At 44.4% G+C, this 22804-nt stretch overlaps 2 protein-coding genes across 13 annotated transcripts in view; one reads left to right on the top strand and one right to left on the bottom strand.

The window, feature by feature from the left end:
* LOC119877561 (nebulin-like) overlaps positions 1 to 22804 on the bottom strand; it is a 94082-nt gene that overhangs the window by 29162 nt on the left and 42116 nt on the right. The window contains 1 exon segment of the mRNA XM_038574510.1: positions 2307 to 2496. The gene's annotated coding sequence lies outside the window, so the exon portion shown is untranslated.
* The window catches only part of LOC111092524, a 28466-nt gene continuing 7655 nt past the window's right edge, over positions 1994 to 22804 (top strand). The window contains exons 1-6 of one of the 12 annotated variants that reach the window (XM_038575843.1): positions 1994 to 2426; positions 17386 to 17615; positions 18899 to 18982; positions 19487 to 19603; positions 21618 to 21688; positions 22154 to 22178. In XM_038575843.1, the coding sequence (XP_038431771.1) occupies positions 18919 to 18982; positions 19487 to 19603; positions 21618 to 21688; positions 22154 to 22178 (277 nt within the window). In that variant the 5' untranslated portion in view covers positions 1994 to 2426; positions 17386 to 17615; positions 18899 to 18918. Of the gene's footprint in view, positions 2427 to 4733; positions 5059 to 15948; positions 16009 to 17385; positions 17661 to 17772; positions 18055 to 18898; positions 18983 to 19124; positions 19604 to 21617; positions 21689 to 22153; positions 22179 to 22804 lie in introns of those variants that run through there. The other 11 variants (XM_038575840.1, XM_038575841.1, XM_038575842.1 and 8 more) reach the window with 11 other exon arrangements.

Below are 22804 nucleotides of genomic sequence, written 5' to 3'. Positions count from 1 at the left end.
ATAAATCCATCCCCTAGCACAATGTTTCAAGGCCAAAGACAAAAGCTGAATCACTGGAAGTGGCAAGAAAAAGGAAAGCATCATCATGTAGAGGCTCCTCAATAAGGTGAATGACTTATTTTCATAAACTACAGAGGCCAGAGGCATCAGGGTGACACAAAAAGGTTCTGGAGGGGATCCCTGGGTGGCTTGGCAGTTTGGCACCTGCCTTTGGCCCAGGGCATGATCCTGGGGTCCTGGGATTGAGTCCTGCATCGGGCTCCCTGCATGGAGCCTGCTCCTCCCTCTGCCTGTGTCTCTGCCCCTCTCTCTCTCTCTCTGTCTATCATAAATAAATAAATAAATAAATAAATAAATAAATAAATCTTTTTAAAAAAACAAAAAGGTTCTGGAGGAGAAAATCTGTCAAGCAACAAATGTGCATCTAGCACAGATATCCTTCAGCAATGAAGGACATGTCAAGACCTTCCCAGATAAATAAAACCTGAGAGAAGCCTCTGCCGTCACCAGCTCTACAAGAAACGTTAGGGGGGAGTCCTTCAATCTGAAAGGAAAAGACAACAGAGTACCTCAATTCTCCACAGAGAAATAGTCACAGAGGGAAACATACAAGCAAGTATAAATGCCTAGGAGGGTAAGATGTATATGGAATAAACATATAAAAATATATTCTTCTGATTTTCAAGAACACTACATGAAGTAAATAAAAATGGGTGTTGATCAGCACACAAGGTAAAATGTAGGGTGTAGGACAATAATGGCACAGGGAAGGGATATCAATTGGCTAAGGTCGATGAATGCCTTGGAAATGAACCTGGTCTTAAGCCAATTAGACTGTCATACATAAAGAAGTTAACTGTAATGCCCAGGAAAGCTACTAAAACTATAAGCCACAACACATGGGAAAAGCAACATGGGGATTTAGTAATTCCTCTAGAATAGAACACCAAGAAGAGCAATAATGTAGGAATGTGAGAACAAAAAGACATAATGCATAGAAAACAGATGGAAAAAATGAGAGTACGCAACGCTACCTGAAAAGTAATTAGGTAAATTTACACAGTCCATTAAGAGGCAGAGACTGGAAGAGGGAATAAAAATCTGTCATCTCTCTGCCATCGTCCAGAGTCCCCCTTTACGTCCAGGACACAAGTAGGATGAGGCTTAATGATGGGAAAATGGGCACCAAGCAGATATTAACCCAAAGAACTAGACCAGCTTTGTTAATATAAGACAAAACTTATGGCATTTTTTACAGAAAGGAGGATGATTTATAGTAACAAAAGTGGCCACTCTTCACGAATTACGAACGTGTCACACTTAACGAGAAGGCTCCAAAATACATGACATGAAAGGATAGAATTGAAGAGAGGTACGGACCCCTCAACATAATGCTTGGAGGCTACAATACTTGACTTCTGACAACTCAGAGACTGTTATTTCTTGTTATGCTCACATCAGCACCATGGGGTGGGCAGAGTGTGGGGCTGGGGGCCATAATTTAAGGTGAAGGGCACAGAAGCTTGGAGAGATGAAGTGACTTGCTCAGGGTTGCAGCACAGATGAGGGAGGGTTCTGAGGTGGGGGCAGCAGATGGTTCCCTGGTCACCTGGATATGAGCTCATACCCTGTGCACCAAACCAAGCCCTGCCCTCACTTCCTTGTCCACATCCTCCTGCCCAGCACTGTTGCAAGGACTGCAGCTGCCCAAGAGAATGACCCAGATCCCGAGCCATCTCTTGGTTCTGCATTTCAATTCCTGACACAAATGCAATGTCTTTCCACCAAAGAAGACCCCCTAGTGGACTGAGGGGAATCCAAACATGTCTCCACCTCCTTCTCACTTAACTCTGCACCCACACAAGTTGATTCTCTCAGCAGCCCTGCTCTGAGAATTCCTGATTCGGGTGACCACCCTGGATGACCAGTAGTGTTCCTGACTCCCAACTGTCGTAGAACCCAGGACATTCCAAACCAACTGCACACATGACAGTTCCCCAGAGAATTAGCTTGGATCTTCAACTGACCAAACCTCATTGTGAATCCATTAATGAACGAGGACAGGGGCTCCTGGTCAGGCTGGTGTTCGGTGGCTTACTGCTTGAAGTCTACAAGCCCCCATGTCTCCTAGACTAAAATCTGTACAGCCTAGACTCAGGCCTTGTGAGAAGGCCTCGTGCAGGAAGTAGCTGCACTAGCTCTGAGTGGGCACCTTCCCAGCTCCTTCTTTCATCCCAGCGTCTAGGCTCTGCTGCACAAACTAGTTACTTCTCTCGAATCTACATACTGATTTACCCCCACAGTACCTTCAAAGCTGCAGTCAGTGGAAGTGATACTCGTGGCTCTCCCTTGTTGATGGCCAGATGCCCCTGTGGGTGCTGTGGAGCCCACTGATGGGGAAATCCAGTAGAATTTATTGGCTGCAGGTGGTTATGCTGTGACTCCCGTGTTTCAACTCTTTATGATCTTTTTCTTCTCATAACAGGAGTCATGATCCTGGAAAATACACCAAAGATAGAACCATTAACATGCAGCTCGGGAAGACCGAGGAGGCAGGTCATCAGGGTGCCTAGGGCACGTGTGTGTGAAGCAGGCCCATCCACACCTTCACACAGGCCTCGAGGTCCCCTGTGTCCATGGAGGGTCTCTAGGGCAGCTGCACAGGGGCCTCTCTTCCACGGAAACACGTTCACACATCAGACTCTGGAGGGGTGTGCAGGCTGCCATGAGCTAAGGGACAGGGGAGCCTATGTAGTGACACCAGAGGAAATATTTGTTAACATCAACTACTCTGGGAGTCGTCTTTCAGGTCCAGCAAACAGGACAGATCCATGAAGTTTTGCACAAAGGCCTGTAAATCACAAAGGGGAGAGTTTACCTCTCCACCATCTCCTGGCTCACACTAGAACTCAGCCTCCGGGTTCTCACATACAAGAGAGGGGGGCTGTGGCCCTCAGGTCACGTCCCCTGTAGGTCAGTGACAAGCCCTACAGTCTCCCCAGCACAAGTCCCAAGAGGCTTCACCAAACAAACCCCACTTGGACATGTGGTAGTGGCAGAGGGAGGGAAGTGCAGACCTGCTGAGACCGATAATTTTCAAATAGCAAGAAAAGATGACTCCAATATAGCACAGTCAAGCTCATGAATCCAGTTCCTCTTACAATTACAGCATTCAGAAACGTGACAGGAGAAGATCAGAGTTCTGCACAAATTTCCACTACCTTTGGGATTTCTTATCCACCTTCCTCAGCCTCCAGAGGACTATGGTCCACCCCACTGTCCCAGAAGTCCTGACCCACTGCCTGCTACCTGAGGGCTCTTCTGATGTTGAGTTAGAATGCACCCTGACTTCTGTCATTGCACTAATGATGCCCTTAATACATTTAAAATTGTTCTTTGAAATAGAAAACACGAGGCAGCGTTTTGGTAGCTTTCTCTGAAGTATACAGCACCGATGTAACGATAGCAATTATCCTTGAAGTGATGAGTCAACCTCCGCAGTACCTTCATCTCTTTCAGTTTATGGGGTGTACCCGGGTGGGTGTACAGAAGCGCATTTTCTTGAATTTCCAACTGGAAGGGAGAGATGTGGCTGTGCAGGACTGCGTGACTTCTGTCTCCACCCCAACACACGTCCTGGGAAATGCACAGCAATAGGGAGCAGTGTTGGCCTACTCACTAGTGTGCTATAAGGAGGCTAAATGGGGTTTGCTACAAGTAGGGCCTGGAGCCCAGGCAAGGATGTGTGCTTCATAATTTCTCTGTAGATGTGTAGCAATTGAATGACTGGTTAAGGAGTTAGACATCTGGTCATGGGTGGATCTAGAAAGCGGGCTTGGATGGCTCCCCAGCACGGGAGGTGAAAAGATTATGAAGTTTTTCCTCTGATCTGTTAAATTGTCCCACTCCAAAAGTTTATCTTCTTCTTGTTTTGTTACTCAAGCTGGAACCCACTGGTCAGTACAGAGGCAGCGTGCTGCTGACAATGCTGCCAACCACCTGTCCTCTAAGTCACTGTGTGTGGTAGAGATCTTCAGGGATGGCCTTGGAGACGATGCTGCTTTTGGATGATGTTTTGAGAGCTGCTGAAAAGACCTCCTACTGCTTCCTTCTGCCACAAATCACACAATTCAGAACATAATCTGTAAACATTGGGGTGCAGGTGTTCCAACATTTCATTGCATCTGTATCTTTAGGGTAAATCCCCAGCAGTGTAATTCCTGGGAATCAGTGAGGGTGACAAAACATGAGACACTCCTAACACTTGGAAACAAACAAGGTGTGGTGGAAGGGGAGGTGGGCGGGTGGTTGGGTTAACTGGGTGATGGGCACCAAGGGGGGCACGTGGTGGGATATGCACTGGGTGTTATGCTATATGTTAGCAAATTGAACTCCAATTAAAAAAATAGAATAAGAAGGGAAAAAAGGGATCCAAGTCATTTAGAATCAGTAACAATTTTGCAGTCTTGTCAAATTTCAAAACAATAACACTTCATTTTTATGTTTTATTTATTTTTAAATTAAAAAAAAAACTTATTTATGATAGTCACAGAGAATGAGAGAGAGAGAGAGAGAGAGAGAGAGAGAGACAGAGACCTAGGCAGAGGGAGAAGCAGGCTCCATGCACTGGGAGCCCGACGTGGGATTCAATCTCTGGTCTCCAGGATCGCGCCCTGGGCCAAAGGCAGGCGCTAAACTGTTGTGCCAACCAGGGATCCCACACTTCATTTTTAAAATGAAAAAAAAAAAAAAAAACCACACAAACTTTTTCAAGTACTGAAGACTTTTCATCCTGAGTTTGTTACAATATGAACACCCAGGATAGAAAGCAGCTGTCATCCAAATATTACCGAGGTGCCCTCCTGCAGCCACTGGGGGGACAGGTGGAAAGACCCGGTGGATTCATCACCACTGGGCCTTGGGGAAGAGCTCACAGCAAGTGGGCATCGCCAATGGCTGTCGACACCTGCTCTGGTTCAGAGGGACAGTGGCTCCTGTTGGACATGGCTGTGAAATTCTCAGGAAAGAGGAGGGGGAAGGCAAAGACATTTGGAACTGGTGAGCATCTTCCTGTGGGATTGATCTTTGTCTTTCCCAAGTGATTTATAATCTGTCCCACCTGCCTCTATGCTCACATGCCAATCACTGTTTTTTTTTTTAAGGACAGTTAGGATCTTGTACCAAAGCATCTGGTACAATTTCATTCTCCTACATGCCAATGTGGAGACACTGCCCCCTCTCAGACGTCGTGACCCTCTTGCTCAGCTCTTGCTCTGCGTCTGCAAAGTGTGTTGACCACAGTGGGGAAGAAACAGTAGAGCCATTCTGTGAAATGCTTAATTTCCACTTACCATATGAGGGGCACACCTCAAGGCCCTGAGGGGCACACCTTAGGGCCCTGAAACACTGGCCTATGGTAAACTGTGTACAGACCCTGTCACGGAGATTAGAGCTGTTTACATCGTTAGGCATAAGTTACATCATGACCTAAAGGATGGAACCGAGCCTCTCCTTTGCCTTCCTGGGCTTCGCTTTCAGCCCAGAGGGGCAGTGCCCCCCTCTGACTATGCCTCTAGGGTTCCTTGCTTGGCTAATGGACAGTCAGACGGGCTCTCCATCAAGAACAGATCACACATTCCCTTTGTCACATCCCTGCCTCCTGACATCATCTTGTGGAGTGAGAGACATGTCCTCTTGCCATGCGAAGGGGTTAGCTAGCACTGGAGTCCTCTGGTTCCTTGGACCCCCGTGTTCTTCACCATTGCAGACCTTGAGACATTGGAGCACATATCAAAAATGAGCTTGCCTTTTTAATGTGTTTCCTTTCAGTCTTGGTTAGTCCTCTGGGGTTGGAAAGGAATGTTTGTATATGCCGCCCAGCTAGTTCAAAGACATACAGCATTGTACTTCCTTTGTGGTATCTCACCCCCTTGTGATTTCCTTTTTTCTTTTTAAAAATATTTTTTTATTTATGATAGTTACACACACACACACACACACACACACACACAGAGAGAGAGAGAGAGAGAGAGAGAGAGGCAGAGACATAGGCAGAGGGAGAAGCAGGCTCCATGCACCGGGAGCCCGATGTGGGATTTGATCCCGGGTCTCCAGGATCACGCCCTGGGCCAAAGGCAGGCGCCAAACCGCTGTGCCACCCAGGGATCCCCAAAAAACAAGTCTTATCAAAGTATGAAGAGATTTTAAATGCTACTGATGATTAAAGAAAGTGAACACAGGGATCCCTGGGTGGCGCAGCGGTTTGGCGCCTGCCTTTGGCCCAGGGCGCGATCCTGGAGACCCGGGATCGAATCCCACATCGGGCTCCCCGTGCATGGAGCCTGCCTCTCTCTCTCTCTGTGACTATCATGAATAAATAAATAAAATCTTTAAAAAAAAAAGAAAGTGAACACAAAAGCATACGAGAACATCAGGCCGTGTTCAGCGCGACATCATTTGTTCTTCCAATTTCGATTTCCTAGAGTTCTGCTCTAATATTGTTATTTCTCTTCTGCTGCGTGGTTTTAGCTCCCATCGCTGTTCTTTCTCCAGCTCCCATAAGTGTGCAGTTAGCTTGTGTACTTGAGATTTTTCATTTCTTGAGGCTTCTATTGATATGTCCTCCCTCTAATACCACCCTTGCTGCATCCCAGTGGTTTTGAACCATTGTGCTTTCATTTTCATTAGTTTGCATGAATCTTATACATTCTTCTCAAATTTCCTGGTGGACCTATTCATTCTGAAGGAGTAGGCTCTTTAACCTCCAAGTGTTTGTGTTCCTCCCAAATGTCCTCTTGGCAAGGAGTTGAAGTTTCAAAGCACTGAGGTTTGAAAAATACACAAGGAGAAGTCACAGTCTTGTATCAGTTCATGAACGCTGATTTGTGACCCAGTATGTGATCTACTCTGGAGAAAGTTGCCTGTGCAGCTGAGAAGAAGGTGCACTGTGCTGCATTAGGATGGAATGTTCTGTATCTATCTGTGAAGTCCATCTGGTCCAGTGTGTCATTCAAACCCTTGTTTCTTGGTGATCTTCTGCTTGGTGACATGTGTGTCCCTTGCTGAGTGTGGAGTATTGACCTCTTCTACTATGAGGGTTTCATTATCTGTGTGTTTCTTTAATTTGGTTATTAATTCTATTGGAAAAATCAGGCATCAGATGACCTGAAGGAGGAGGAGTTGCAAAATCTGAATAGACAGAGCTGAAAGTTGGATTATTAGATCCGAATCGGACAACACGTGTGCCTATGAACAATCTACCTAATTGCCTAAAGGAAAAGGCATAAAGTGGAGAAACAGTTCTTTTTTCTTATACCAATCTTTTTTTTAAATAAATTGATTTTTTATTGGTGTTCAATTTACCAACATACAGAATAACACCCAGTGCTCAACCCGTCAAGTGCCCCCCTCAGTGCCCGTCACCCATTCACCCCCACCCCCCACCCTCCTCCCCTTCCACCACCCCTAGTTCGTTTCCCAGAGTTAGGAGTCTTTATGTTCTGTCTCCCTTTCTGATATTTCACCCCACATTTCTTCTCCCTTCCCTTATATTCCCTTTCACTATTGGAGAAACAGGTTTTTAATAGCATCATTCAAGCTGACAACTTCTAATTTTGCCTCCATCAGGAATTTGTCTACTGAGCCTCTCAAATATCCATCCACCTTCTAGGTTGGTAGGTCCACTTCTAGGTCTCCAAATGTTTCATCTCTGGGTGGTCAGAAGGAAACTAAATTGCAACCCCTTAATAAACAAGGTTTCTCTTCTAGTCTCTCCTACATCAGCAAATGACTCAAAAGTTATCCAGTAATCAAACCAGAGGACTGAAAGCTTCTTTTTTAAGCTCTTTTATCAGGACACCTGGGTGAATCAGTGGTTGAGCATCTGTCTTTGGTTCAGATAGTGATCCCAGGATCCTGGGATGAAGGCCCACTTCAGGCACCCCACAGGGAGCCTGCTTCTCCCTCTGCGTATGTCTCTGCCTCTCTCTGTGTGTCTCTCATCAATCAATAAATAAAATCATTTAAAAAACCCTCTAATACATTACCACCCACATACAATCAAGACATTTTATAAAATTAATTATAAAATATATATTTCAAGTCCAGGTGCTTCTCTCGACAGCCACCACTTTAATTTTAACCATCATTTTCTAGTCAGGACCACTACTCCAAATCCAGCCAGTACAAACTGAAAGAGACTTGTCAGGCAGGAACTGGGATGGTATGTTGGGAGACACCCTATTTTCTTCTACACAGATATATAAAAGATTAATAAAATATTTTTAAATGATGACACATGGATGGGGGCACAATCATGAGAAATACATGTATCAAAAGGCAAAAGGAAACACCAATGTGAGCAAGGCTTAATCCACGTGCATAATGCCCACTGTATTATGAATAAGGTGAAGTTTGCTGAGAGCTCAGGTCTACAGGGAGATAAAACTGAGTGATCCAGGTGAGATAGTCCGTCAGATGCAAGCTCCATGTTTAAAACCAAGGACCACAGGAAGATTCTCACTCTGATGAAAGCAGAGGTGCCAAAATGGATGCAGATAACTTTGCAGGGCTACAGGAGGCTTAGAGTAGCATCCTGGGATTTTTATGGTAACCACTAGAAGCATGATTAAACTAGAAATCCAGCTGATCCAAGATGGTGATGTAGACAGACCTGAACTCACCCTGTCTGTGGACACATATCTCTACCAACAGCAAGAGAGACAGATACATGCTCATGAAGGGAACCCCCAGTCCTGATACAACAATCTACAGTGGGGAGGGATAGTACTGAGGGGCCATGAGCAGATTTGTCAGCACTGGGGTACAGAAGAAAAGCTGGAGTTGAAAAGAGCAACTAGAATATAAAGGAAACTGTCTTACAACCCTGACAAATGGCAGGGTGGTGGCTGGGACTCTCTCCTTGTTGGAGGCGCTGGCAAGTGCTGTGGTTTACAATATCCCTCCCAACTTGACAATGTAGACAGGAGCATGAGCTGGAAGTCCTAGCACACCTACCAACCCGGACTCAGGCTCCCAGCCCACACCAGTCCCTGCCTGTCTAAGAAGGCAGCCTCAGAGCAGCACACACTGAGAAGCCCTGATCAGCACTCACTACATATCCGGCTGTCTTGCCAAGGTGCCACAGGTGTAGACTACCTCAGAATAGTCCACGTCCACAGAAATTTCTCTCCAAAAGGCTTGCTTGGGCCCTCCTCGTGTGGAGTGCCCTGAGACCTCCTGGCTCCTGCCTGCTTGGCTTCAACCATCCAGGCAGGAAGCTTTCTTCATCCAGCACCTCAGTTTCCTGGCATGAATCCCAACCCCAGCCACTCCACTAGGGTTTCTTCTCTGGGGAGCACACTAGGACCCCCCCTGGCTTTCCAATCTAGCCGAATTCCCACACCAGGGTGACCCTGGTGCTGAGTGCACTGACAGACACCAGTTTGCAGCCAGTTCACCTTCAGCTGCCTTACTAGGGTGCCCTCTGAACAGAGAAACCTGGGACCACCCTGGCTCAGACCCCTTTCAGTTCCAGCTATTCCTCTAGGCAGCCCCAGTACAAAATGCCCTACGCCTCCCAGCACATGCCATCCATAGCTCCATCCAGACAATCAGTCACCAGGTGCACCAGGTCTACACAGGGAATGACCATACACAAGACCATCCCTTCAAGTTAGGAGAAGAGTTTATATTTATTTATTTATTTTTTTTGAGAAGGAGATTTTAGGCCTAATTGTTTTTTTTAAATTTTTAATTAATTAATTAACTAATTTATGATAGAGAGAGAGAGAGAGAGAGAGAGAGGCAGAGACACAGGCAGAGGGAGAAGTAGGCTCTATGCACTGGGAGCCTGATGTGGGATTTGATCCCGGGTCTCCAGGACCGCGCCCTGGGCCAAAGGCAGGCAGTAAACCACTGCGCCACCCAGGGATCCCCTAGGCCTAATTTTTAAAACAACAACAATAATGACAACACAGGAAGTCGAAATGAGGAGAAAGAAATATGCTTCAAATGAAAGAACAATAAACTTCAGAAAAGAAACTAAATGAAACAGAGATAAGCAATAGGTCTGTTAAAGAGTGTAAATTAATGATCATAAGAGATGATCACTGGATTGGATAGGAAAGTGGAAGAACTCAGTAAGAACTTCAACAAAGAGAAGGTATAAACTAAAAAAAAAACATTAAAAGGACTCATACATTTGGAGAATATAAAAATTAGTGAAAGGGAATAAAGGGAAAGGAGAGAAAATGAGTGAAAGTATCAGTGAGGGTGACAAAACATGAGAGACACCTAACCCTGGGAAATGAACAAGGGGTGGCAGAAAGGCAGGTGGGCGGGGGGACGGGGTCATTGAGTGATGGGCACTGAGGGGGGCACTTGACTGGATGAGCACTGAGTGATATGCAATATGTTGGCATATTGAATTCCAATAAAAATATACGAATATATAAAAAAATGAAAAAAGAGCTAAAGAATACAAACAGATACAAAAAATACAATGGAGAGAATCTAAACTAGATTTGTGGGTTCCAAAGAACAGATTGGCAGTCTAGAAGACCAAGTGATGGAAAGCTTGGAAGCTGATCAGTGAAAAGAAAAAAATAAGTATACAATATGAGGATAGATTAAGGGATTTCTTTTTTTTATAATAAATTTATTTTTTATTGGTGTTCACTTTGCCAACATACAGCATAACACTCAGTGCTCATCCCCTCAAGTGCCCCCCTCAGTGCCCATCACCCATTCACCCCCCCCACCCTCCTCCCCTTCCACCACCCCTAGTTCATTTCCCAGAGTTAGGAGTCTCTATGTTCTGTCTCCCTTTGTGATATTTCCCACATATTTCAGATTAAGGGATTTCTTGGGCATCATGAAGCAAAGAAACTTTCACATTATTGTGGTCCCAGATGGAGAAGAGAGACAGGGCAGAAAACATAGTTGAAGAAATATTCTATGAAAACTTCTTTCACAGACATCCAGATTCAGGAAGAATGAAGAGCTCAAAAAAAGCAATCCAAAGAGACCCACACCTGACAAAATAATGAAAATGTCAAAAGTTAAGGATAAAATAGACTTAGAAATAGCAAGAGAGAAAACAACAAGTGCTATGTAAGGGAAATGCCTTCAGGCCATCAGTTGCATTTTTCAGGAGAAACCTTGCAGCCCAGAACACAGTAGCAAAGGAAAAATCCTACAGCCGAGACTACTCCACTCAACAAGTTGATCATTCAGAATTGATGGAATTGAAGAGTTTCCCGGACAAACAGGACTCAAAGGAGATTATCGCCCCTAAAATGGCACTACAAGAAATGCGAAGGGACTTCTTTTATGTGGAAAAGAAAAGGTCATCACAGACTTAAGAATATTAGGAATATCTTTTAAAAAGGAGAAAAAATGTGTGGGAAATATCAGAAAGGGAGACAGAATATGAAAGACTCCTAACTCTGGGAAACGAACTAGGGGTGGTGGAAGGGGAGGTGGGCAGGGGGTGGGGGTGACTGGGTGACGGGCACTGAACTGGGCACTTGACGGGATGAGCACTGGGTGTTATTCTATATGTTGGCAAATTGAAAATTATTTTTCCTCCCTGCCACACTCCAGGCACTTGGCTGGTTACCTCTCCAGAATAATCGCAGCCCTGGTCAGCTTTTGATTCATTTCCTCCTCCTCATTTCCCCATGTATCATTGGCTCCAAACTCTTTCATGATCCCTCTTCTCCCTCAAACCTGTCTTGCTCTCCAGTCAACTCTCTGCCTCCTTCTTCACTGGATTCCACGGATTCCATGTGCCAACCATCTGTTATTCCCTCTTGTAGCCTTGATCATCAACCCCTGCTACACCTTCATCCAGGATACTGCTGCATCTAGTCTCTTTCAAGAACCATACTGCACATTCCCACTTCACCTACAGAATATCTGTATTTGAGGTAAACAAACAAATATGTAGAGGATTCCCACTCAGCAAAGTTGTGAGAACAAACTAGCTCACTATGTATTTCCTCTACTGAAGTCCATTGCAATACTGAGCTTCTGTTCACATGAGTGAGGTTGGTGCATTACAGATTTTGAAATATGCCACTTAATATTTTCTTCTACATGCCAACTTGCAAAACAGTACAATATGATGGCATCTCATTTGTGTAAAGATGGCATACACATGGTCAGATAGGGGTACAATGATTGAAGGAAACAAAGACTGAAAACAACCCTGTAGAAAACTGCTTATATAGCTAACAGGATTAGCAGGGACATTAACTTTGCTTTAAATGTTGCATATATATCAGTGTTTTTTTGGATTCATTGCTTCATAATCTAGATTGCTTACATTTTACGTACTACCTGCACTCAGGTCAGAAATATTTAACAACAGAAGAAAAATATAGAGAATCAACTGAGACCCTATAGTTGTTCACAGGACTTTACCACTGGAATGAAAATCTACATAATTTATCTGCATCTGAGAACTTCACTACTGACTAACATCATTAATTAGAGTATCATGACTAAAGAAATGAAATTAAAAGTGAAAATATTTTATGCAGTGAGAATCACACTTTTCCTTACATTTAAACGATGATGTCCAAATAAAAGATTTCACAGAATGGCAAGACATATCAAGGGCAAAGTCTCAGAACATGTAGCTCAAGGCAGAAATTAAGCATGAGGGAGAGAACCAGGATCCAACAAGTTTGATGGATGCCTTTTCTATTAGCGATTTTAGTTTTTAGCTTCACTGCAGAATAATATATGTGCCAATGCTGCACATTGAATATGTACATATTTAGGAGCGAGAACATAACACACCCTGATGCGCGAGTGGAGAAAGCAGTTTCTCCACAGACCAACGGTTAACGTAGGCAGACATTGGGATATAAAAATTCTGTAAGGCTGATCTAAATGTGTCCACTTCACCAACAGCTCGTAATAGTAGAGGCAGGAGTCCAACCCACCTTGGCCTTCCACTAGGCCCTCATCCAAAGGGCTATATGTCCTGCACCACAGACTTTGGAGGGCTAGCATGGCTGGCGAGAAGCTTTAAGACTTTATATCCATGAGGCAGGATAAATACTGGCTTGTGATTTCTTGGATGTTCCTCCCATTGAGAGGTGGGGATATGCACTTCGCTGTAATCAAAGAGGAAATTGGCGCTTACTTGCCACTGCAAGGTCCCCTGGACACAACATGGTGTAACATTCAAGTTTATGCTGCAAAAGCTCATCGTTTCCATTGGCCACTTGGGTCACTGCCCTGAGGAGCCCTCAGCCATCAAGTTAGAGGTTGGCTTGCTCTGAAGAAGCCCTGACAGTGGCAGGGCTCCTGTAGGCCTTCTAGCCAAATGCAGCCTCAACGACAGACATGGAGGGAGTCACCTCCAGAGGATTCCAACCCATAGCCAGAGAGTCTTCCTTACTGAGACTCCCCCAAATCATAGAACAGAAATCATGCATTCCCAAACTATGCCCTGTTTGATTTCCTCACCATGACCAGAGTAAAGTGGGTGTCTCATGCCACCAATTGGAAGGGGGGATACGTTAAAGCACACTTTTTATAATAAGGTCGACAAAAATAACACACATCTAGAAAATATAAATGCTATCATAGACCATACACTGACATCACAGTTTCCCTTCTGCTCCTCTCTGCTGCCTTCCAGGTTCTCCTGCTGGAAGCAACAACCATTGCCCTTCTGGACATCCCTCCAGATGTATGAATTCAGAAATTAGTAGCTATGACACCACAACAAGTATTACCTAAAAGCCTCTGCTTCATTGCGACTGTTCCCCCCAAATGAGAGTAGAGTCTGAACATTTTTTCATTGCTCTTTTAATGCTGCTCCTCTGGTCAGATGATTACACTTTCTTAAGTTTCCTGTAATTGATTTTCGTTTATTCCCTCAAGTTCTCTACACAGGCACGCACTTTTTGATCTAGCTGAAGATCATATAAACTCCCTCATTCCTTTCTTTCATTCATTTATCTTTTCAGTCATTTATAAAGAATTTCAGGTAGTCCTAAAAATATTCTAGCACTATGAGTCATATAATAGATGCAGAGTATATATATTCCATGATATAACCAATTGGAATTGAGTTAATTCCTCGCATTACCTAACTGGAAGTTTGCTCATCTGATAGTACTTCAGATGGCAGTGTGGCTGCGCTTGCCCTTACTCCTGTGTCCCGCTGCCACCCTTTGTCCTTCACTCAGATCCGTATGCCTGGCTCAGTTGTCATGAGATCGTCCTTAGAGGGCACTTGCAATATCGAATCCAGCTATGGGAACTTGGGCAGATTGCCTGTGGAGAAAGAAAAATGCCCTATTCTGGATTCTCCTACCACATGTGGCTGCCACAGTGGATTTTACCATCGACACCCCGATACAAGAGTGGTTTGTGTGTGTGTGTTTGTTGCCCCTGTTCTGGCTCTTGTGTCACATTTACTCCATTCCCAGAGACCAGCACAGGGTCTGCCTAGGGCACATTAGCAGATGGGTTTTCAGTGAGTGATTCATACTATCCTCATGTGGAATACAATGTAAGCACAGCATTCCTTCTGCCATACATGGGATACTATTTGGAACCAATTTTGCGACTTACTGGCAGCTATGAAGAACCACGTCTCCTACAATAGGTCAGTTCAAGCTCATATCGGCCCATGCATCTTGGCTCTTTGGCTGGGGACCAGGCACTGCCCAATGCTGCCACTCCGTTGGATGGGTGGGGAAAAATCAAAAGACTTGAGGCCGTGGCATCATCAGGTATTAGGTACAGAGAAGCTCCCTTGCAAATTTTAAAAAAGAAAACCGTATCTGGGGGCATCACAATGCCAGATTTCAAGTTGTACTACAAAGCTGTGGTCATCAAGACAGTGTGGTCCTGGCACAAAAACAGACACATAGATAAATGGAATAGAATAGAGAACCCAGAAGTGGACCCTCAACTTTATGGCGAACTAATATACGACGAAGGAGGAAAGACTATCCATTGGAAGAAAGACAGTCTCTTCAATAAATGGTGCTGGGAAAATTGGACATCCACATGCAGAAGAATGAAACTAGACCACTCCCTTGCACCATACACAAAGATAAACTCAAAATGGATGAAAGATCTAAATGTGAGACAAGATTCCATCAAAATCCTTGAGGAGAACACAGGTAACACCCTTTTTGAGCTCGGCCACCTTAACTTCTTGCAAGATACATCCACGAAGGCAAAAGAAACAAAAGCAAAAATGATCTATTGGGACTTCATCAAGATAAGAAGCTTTTGCACAGCAAAGGCTACAGTCAACAAAACTAAAAGACAACCTACAGAATGGGAGAAGATATTTGCAAATGACGTATCAGATAAAGGGCTAGTTTCCAAGATCTATAAAGAACTTCTTAAACTCAACAGCAAAGAAACAAACAATCCAATCATGAAATGGGCAAAAGACATGAAGAGAAATCTCACAGAGGAAGACATAGACATGGCCAACACGCACATGAGAAAATGCTCTGCATCACTTGCCATCAGGGAAATACAAATCAAAACCACAATGAGATACCTCCTCACACCAGTGAGAATGGGGCAAATTAACAAGGCAGGAAACCACAAATGTTGGAGAGGATGTGGAGAAAAGGGAACCCTCTTACACTGTTGGTGGGAATGTGAACTGGTGCACTGTTGGTGGGAAAGGGAACTTGTGCCGCCACTCTGGAAAACTGTGTGGTGGTTCCTCAAAGAGTTAAAAATAGACCTGTCCTACGACCCAGCAATTGAACTGTTGGGGATTTACCCCAAAGATTCAGATGCAATGAAACGCCGGGACACCTGCACCCGATGTTTCTAGCAGCAATGTCCACAACAGCCAAACTGTGGAAGGAGCCTCGGTGTCCATCGAAAGATGAGTGGATAAAGAAGATGTGGTTTATGTATACAATGGAATATTACTCAGCCATTAGAAATGACAAATACCCACCATTTGCTTCAATGTGGATGGAACTAGAGGGTATTATGCTGAGTGAAGTAAGTCAATCAGAGAAGGACAAACAATGTATGTTCTCATTCATGTGGGGAATATAAATAATAGTGAAAAGGATTATAAGGGAAGGGAGAAGAAATGTGTGGGAAATATCAGAAAGGGAGACAGATCATAAAGACTCCTAACTCTGGAAAATGAACTAGGGGTGGTGGAAGGGGAGGAGGGCAGGGGGTGGGTGTGAATGTGTGACGGGCACTGAGGGGGGCACTTGTCGGGTTGAGCACTGGGTGTTATTATGTATGTTGGTAAATTGAACACCAATAAAAATTATTTTATTAAAAAAATAGAAAGATGAGTGGAAAAAAAATAAAATTCTATGTTTAGAACAATGTCCTATTACCTGCTCTTTCCCACCCAATCACCCCTCAATGAGGTAATTGTTAGAGAAAATAGAGAGCCATGAGTACTAATGCAATTTTCTGTGTACTTCCTAAATGACCCAATGATTCCTTAGTTCTAGATGCTTGGAATGAATCTGCAATGTCAGAGATTTGTCTCATAGCATTCTGTAGTGTCGTGTATCTCCTTCATTTTAAATTATGGCAACTCCCTCGGTGTATGCTGCAATGTTCACTTCTTCTATTTTTTGGGCACTGGTCACTTACATCTGTATGGCGGGGACTTGTGACCACAACACGAGGATGGGGTTACTTTCTGATGCATGATGAGTGTGAACACAAAGATAACCCTAGAGTTTCGTTAGCTAACATGCTTCGATGAAAGAAAGGACTGACCCTGTGTTTTCATGGAACCCTCCAGTGAGGCTATTTGGAGTCTCGTTTTCTTACTCGCTCAGTGAATAGTAGGTCATCAATAGGCATAGCACCAGGGAAATACTCAAGCAATTCATAGCGATTGAGATAACTAAGTGTACAAGTTAAGTTGCATACTAAGGAAAAGGATAAAACTTAATAGAATAGGGGACTTTATCTAATTTGATAATTATGTGTTGAGAGGGAGAAAATGGCTTTTTAGGTTTTGAAATTCATTTATTGATTTATAATTCAAAATTTATTTTAAATTCTAGTTAGTTAATGTATATATAGTGTAATATTGCTTTCAATTGTAGAATTTAGTGATTCATCACTTAGATTTATCACGTAGGACTCATCAAATGGAAAGGATTTTAAAAACTCAATTCAAATTACTGTTCTCTATTGCTCTTACAGCAAATGTTAATGTTGTCTCTAAAAGTGTCTGATAACTGAGGAATAGCAGATATGGGAGGAAGGAGGATTTCTAATCAAGAAAGGAACCTCTTTTGATACCTAATATGATTGATCCCTCTTGACCTTGCAAGTTTTTACTGTCACCTCTATTAGAGTGTGGGTCACTTTCTCTATCATTGTTCTCACAAACAGGGAATAGGGTGTTGGCCACCTTCCATTTTTGAGAAAAGACATGTCCTCTTAATGCCACACTTGGTCTGTGAGGATACCACTGGGCCAGACAGCAGCAGCTGGAGCAGCACGTGCAGACCTGCCTTCACTCTGAAAGTTCTATCATGACCCATCACCACGGTGATGTGATGATGCTCACCTTTAATTCCAACTGTCACTCTCTGAGCCAATCAAGTGCAGTTTTGTAGCAGGTGAGACGCTCCCTACAATGGGAAATCTGAAATGCTGTTTTAAAGGTATGTTCATTCTGATTTTCTGAATTCTGTTCTCTCAAGTTGGCTTGCTGACTGGTTCAGAAACTCTTCTTCTTCTTCTTCTTTTTTTTTTTTTTTTTTTTTTTTTTTTTTTTTTTGCATTTTCATTTCCACCGTCCCATTTGTCCACATTGTAAGATGAATGTATTTTTCTGGTTTTCCTGCATTACTTAATTTTGATTGTTTGATGAAGCTGGCTTCCTTATATATCTTCTACATTTAAAAGAATGTCTACTTCTATATGTCAACTTTGTCCATATTCTTATAAAGAACACACTCAGGAAACACACCACACTGCTCTTATGGATCACCTGGCAACATATGACGGGGAAAGGTCAGCTCTTCTCAGTGTAGATGTCAAAATCTGAAAGCAAATGTGAGCAGTCTAAATCCAGACATTTTCAGATGGAAGGAAACTGGGATTCCCTGTGGTATTTTCAGGGGTTGATGTGGATGCTTTCAGTGGCTGTCTGAGCAATGCCTTGGAGTGAATGAGAAGGGACCTGGCCATCGGGGAGGTGGAGTGAACATCTGTAGGCGAGTCATGGATGGTTGGATGGTCCTCAAAGAGAGTCCTGGGATGGAGTCTCGAGGCCGTGCATAGGCAGGGGACTGTCTAAGAGGAGACAGGAGCCTGCCCCCTGCCCTGACAGGGTCTAGAGAGGATGAAGAGAGCTGGGAGTAGAGAGAAGGTGTGAAGGAGGGAAGAAGGAAGGAGCAGGGAGGCACTCCCTCCAGCCAGGGTAGCTACGTTTACCCTTGGACAGGCTTTATTCCAGGTCCCTAGACCATACCTTAGATCAAATGCAGAACAGTCAGCATCATGAGTTTAATTCCTGTCCATGATCCATCACACAACAGTGTGGCCACTCTGGAAAGTTCCCTCATTTCCCTATCTATCAAAGCCTACATTGTAAACCATGAGTTATCCCCCTGCTTCCCCTCCTGATGGTGCTACTATGGGCATTCCAGCAGCGGGTTGTCACGTGGCCTCCATGAGCTCTAGAGCGTCATTTCCATATGAAGGCTAAAGAGGGAACTTCCATCCTTCCATGCTGTGGAGCCATCTGAGTCCCCTGTCTAGATCCACCCAAGACCAGACCTCTAACTCATTCTGTAGCCATTTGAGTGCTGCATACCTACAAAGCAATTGTGAAGCATCCAACCTTCACTGTGCCCAGGGCTCTACTTGCAGTCAATCCCATTTCGCCTCCTAACAGCACTCCAGTGAGTAGGTGGTATGGACACTTCCACATCTCAGAACAGGGAACCGAGGCACATTGGGCTTTCTGGAACTCTGTCAGGTACGTGCACCTTCTAAGTAGGATGAGAACCCAGGACATAAGGCCTGCTCATGGTGCTTTGCTGCGTTGCTTTTTTGTTTTTTTAAACTTTTATTTATTTATGATAGTCACACACACACACAGAGAGGCAGAGACACAGGCAGAGGGAGAAGCCGGCTCCATGCACCGGAAGCCGGATGTGGGATTCGATCCTGGATCCCCAGGATCGCACCCTGGGCCAAAGGCAGGCGCTAAACCGCTGCGCCACCCAGGGATCCCTGCTGCGTTGCTTTAATGTCTCTGATAAATCGGGGTATTTGCCCACAAAACCTGTCTATGGGGGTGGTTCAGTGCACACCTCAATGCAAAGTCTTCCTAAGTCCAAGTTGGAGGCATGACACTCCATGGGGCAACAGTTGTGTAGGGGGAATAGAAGGCTGAAACAAGAGTCAATTTGGACTAATTCCCCATGGACTTCTGCCCACAAGATGCCAACACTGCTTTCTATTGCTATGCATTTCCCAGGAACCTGTGGGGAGGATGAGACAGAAGCTGCCCAGTCCACTTCGAGAAAGAAGAGATTTAAGAAAGTGCGCTTCTCTCTGCACAACCGGGTATACCCGATCAGTGACACAGAAGAAGGTATTGTGAGAATTTACTCATTAAGTGGATTTAAGAATAATTCTTTCACTAGTGACATACAAATAGCAGAACAGTACAAAATGCAGTGACACATTTTTCCATGACTTCAAATGTACAAATTTAACTGTTTCAAGTCCATCACCTTACTATAACCATGGAAGTCAACATGCATTTCCTTTTTTTTTTTTTTTTTTTTTTATTTTTATTTTTTTATTTTATTTTATTTTTTTATTTATTTATTTTTATTGGTGTTCAATTTACTAACATACAGAATAACACCCAGTGCCCGTCACCCATTCACTCCCACCCCCCGCCCTCCTCCCCTTCTACCACCCCTAGTTCGTTTCCCAGAGTTAGCAGTCTTTACGTTCTGTCTCCCTTTCTGATATTTCCCACACATTTCTTCTCCCTTCCCTTATTTTCCCTTTCACTATTATTTATATTCCCCAAATGAATGAGAACATATAATGTTTGTCCTTCTCCGACTGACTTACTTCACTCAGCATAATACCCTCCAGTTCCATCCACGTTGAAGCAAATGGTGGGTATTTGTCATTTCTAATAGCTGAGTAATATTCCATTGTATACATAAACCACATCTTCTTGATCCATTCATCTTTCGTTGGACACCGAGGCTCCTTCCACAGTTTGGCTATCGTGGCCATTGCTGCTATAAACATCGGGGTGCAGGTGTCCCGGCGTTTCATTGCATTTGTATCTTTGGGGTAAATCCCCAACAGTGCAATTGCTGGGTCGTAGGGCAGGTCTATTTTTAACTGTTTGAGGAACCTCCACACAGTTTTCCAGAGTGGCTGCACCAGTTCACAGTCCCACCAACAGTGTAAGAGGGTTCCCTTTTCTCCGCATCCTCTCCAACATTTGTTGTTTCCTGCCTTGTTAATTTTCCCCATTCTCACTGGTGTGAGGTGGTATCTCATTGTAGTTTTGATTTGTATTTCCCTGATGGCAAGTGATGCAGAGCATTTTCTCATATGCATGTTGGCCATGTCTATGTCTTCCTCTGTGAGATTTCTCTTCATGTCTTTTGCCCATTTCATGATTGGATTGTTTGTTTCTTTGGTTCAACATGCATTTCCAAGTGTAATCTGGGCACCCATGTTCGCGACAGCAGTCTTCCTAAGAGCTAGAGATAGGCACAACCCCCCAATCCAGCATGGGATGAAAGGACACCTAAAATGTGATATGCACACAGGACAGAATGTAACTCAGCCATAAAAAAAACCCAAATGGCTCAATATGCTACAAAACGGATAGATCTTGAATAACCAATATGCTGTTTGAAAGAAGGCATAGGGAGAAAGAAGTAAATTACTTGACCCCACTTAAGGGATCAAATTACAGTAGGCAAACCCATAGACCCAGAAAATCGACACTCGGATGGCTGGAGGCAGGAGGTGAGGGGAGGAGGAACATTCATCTCTTTATGGGGACAGAGATTCCTTAGGATGGAAAGGTTTGGATGTAGATCAGATGGCAGTGCTAAGTACACAGCACCATGACTGTAAACAGGTCTGCGGAGCATTACTTACTTATTAATAATAGCATCAACAACGTCTATTTCATCACACAAAAATAACCATCCAAAGGAATAGAGGACACGTACGTAGCAGTATGTGTGAAGGCATGGAAGCTGAACTGGTCCTCTGACAGGTGAAGAAGTGGGAAGGTGGCTGGCCTTTACAGTGGGAAGGATGACTCAGGGGACACAGTCATGAAATGCAGAATGCATCGAATGTTTTGCATTTTGAGACTGACAATTGCTCACTATATAGATCCATTAAGCTTGAAAGCAAAGTCCAGATTCCTTTTCCTTCTTGCTCATCTGCTCTTCATTTCTTTGTCCATCGAGGAAGTTAGCCCAACAGCAGGTCGGGTCTTGCTTGCTCACTGTTCACACCTGAGCACCGTGTCCCCGTGTTCACCTCAAGCAAAACTCCCTAGGCCATTCCTGGGCAGCAAAACCTATTTCCTGACAGATACCCTGTGTCCTTAGATCCCACGGAGGGACCAGCCGAGGACCTTCCCACGGACGAGGCAGAGGAACGTGCCTCATCTCTCCCTGAGGTAAGCTTGCCTCTCTTTCTCTGAGAAGGAAGGTTGCTTCATTGGTTTCTACTTCAAGGAACACAGGACCAAATTTGGATAATACACCTGAGGGATGAGACAAGCAGTCTCCTTTGTGGGGAGAATGGTGAATGAAAGACTATTGCCAATGACAGCAGACACAAAAAGGGGGGTATAACAGGGCAGCCTGCCTTACAAATTCTGTGGCATCCAGCACCCTCAACAGCAGAAAGTACTTCCCTCTCAAAAAGAATTTTGGATCAGTTGATCAGATTGGATTTCAGAGATCTGTTATTGAAAGCTCAAGCATCTTTAACAGGGTCCTCTTTCACCGGAGCGGGGGAACACTGACCCAACCTTTGTGCTCCACCCAGTCTCCTTCAGTTCTCACCAAACAAAAGAGCTCTGCAAACAGGGTACATGATGGTGTGATCCTCACTGTTTTTCTCTTTTCTCCAATCGCAGGTGGATGCTGAGACTATCCAAAACTGTATGTATTTTAAAGTAACATTTTTGGCAGTGAAATCTCGTGTCAATAGAAGTGTGGCCTCTGATCCCGGATTCCTCCTGGGAATGAGGGTCCGGGTGTGGTGAGAGAAAACTGTCCACTAAAGCTGTGAGACCATGTTGTACAGGGCCTGGAGGAACTATGGCATGTAGGAGGTGATGGTTTGTGTGCATGTGTGTCAAAGGGCGTCTGTGTCCACACTAGCGAGTATGTGTGTGTCTGTGTATCTATGTGGTATGTGAACGTGAGTGTGTGATTTCCCAGGAGGTATTCCCACACTTGCAGCACAATCGAGGGGTCAGCTTTCCAAAGTCATCTCATCACTGTGACACCCCTTACATGCTCATCCCTCCCTCACCACAGCTATATCTGGAGGATGCTTCCATTTACTTTCCTGAGAAGGAGATGGGGCAGAGATGAATGACCCAAACCCTTGACCCCCCCACGTTGACAGCCAAGGTGGGAACCCAGGGGTTGGTCCGAATGTGGCTCTGGGCTATTGATGCTCACTAATCACTCAGTCATGGTGTCATTAGCTCTCAAAGTAGGCAGCAAAGGAGATCCAGCAACTGGGTCCTTCTCTCAAAACACCGATTCTACCAAAGCCC

Source organism: Canis lupus, chromosome 26, assembly GCF_011100685.1.
Source record: "Canis lupus familiaris isolate Mischka breed German Shepherd chromosome 26, alternate assembly UU_Cfam_GSD_1.0, whole genome shotgun sequence".
Lineage (NCBI taxonomy): Eukaryota > Metazoa > Chordata > Mammalia > Carnivora > Canidae > Canis > Canis lupus.
The sequence above is the reverse complement of the archived record's forward strand: the minus strand, read 5'-3'. Positions and strand labels throughout refer to the sequence as shown.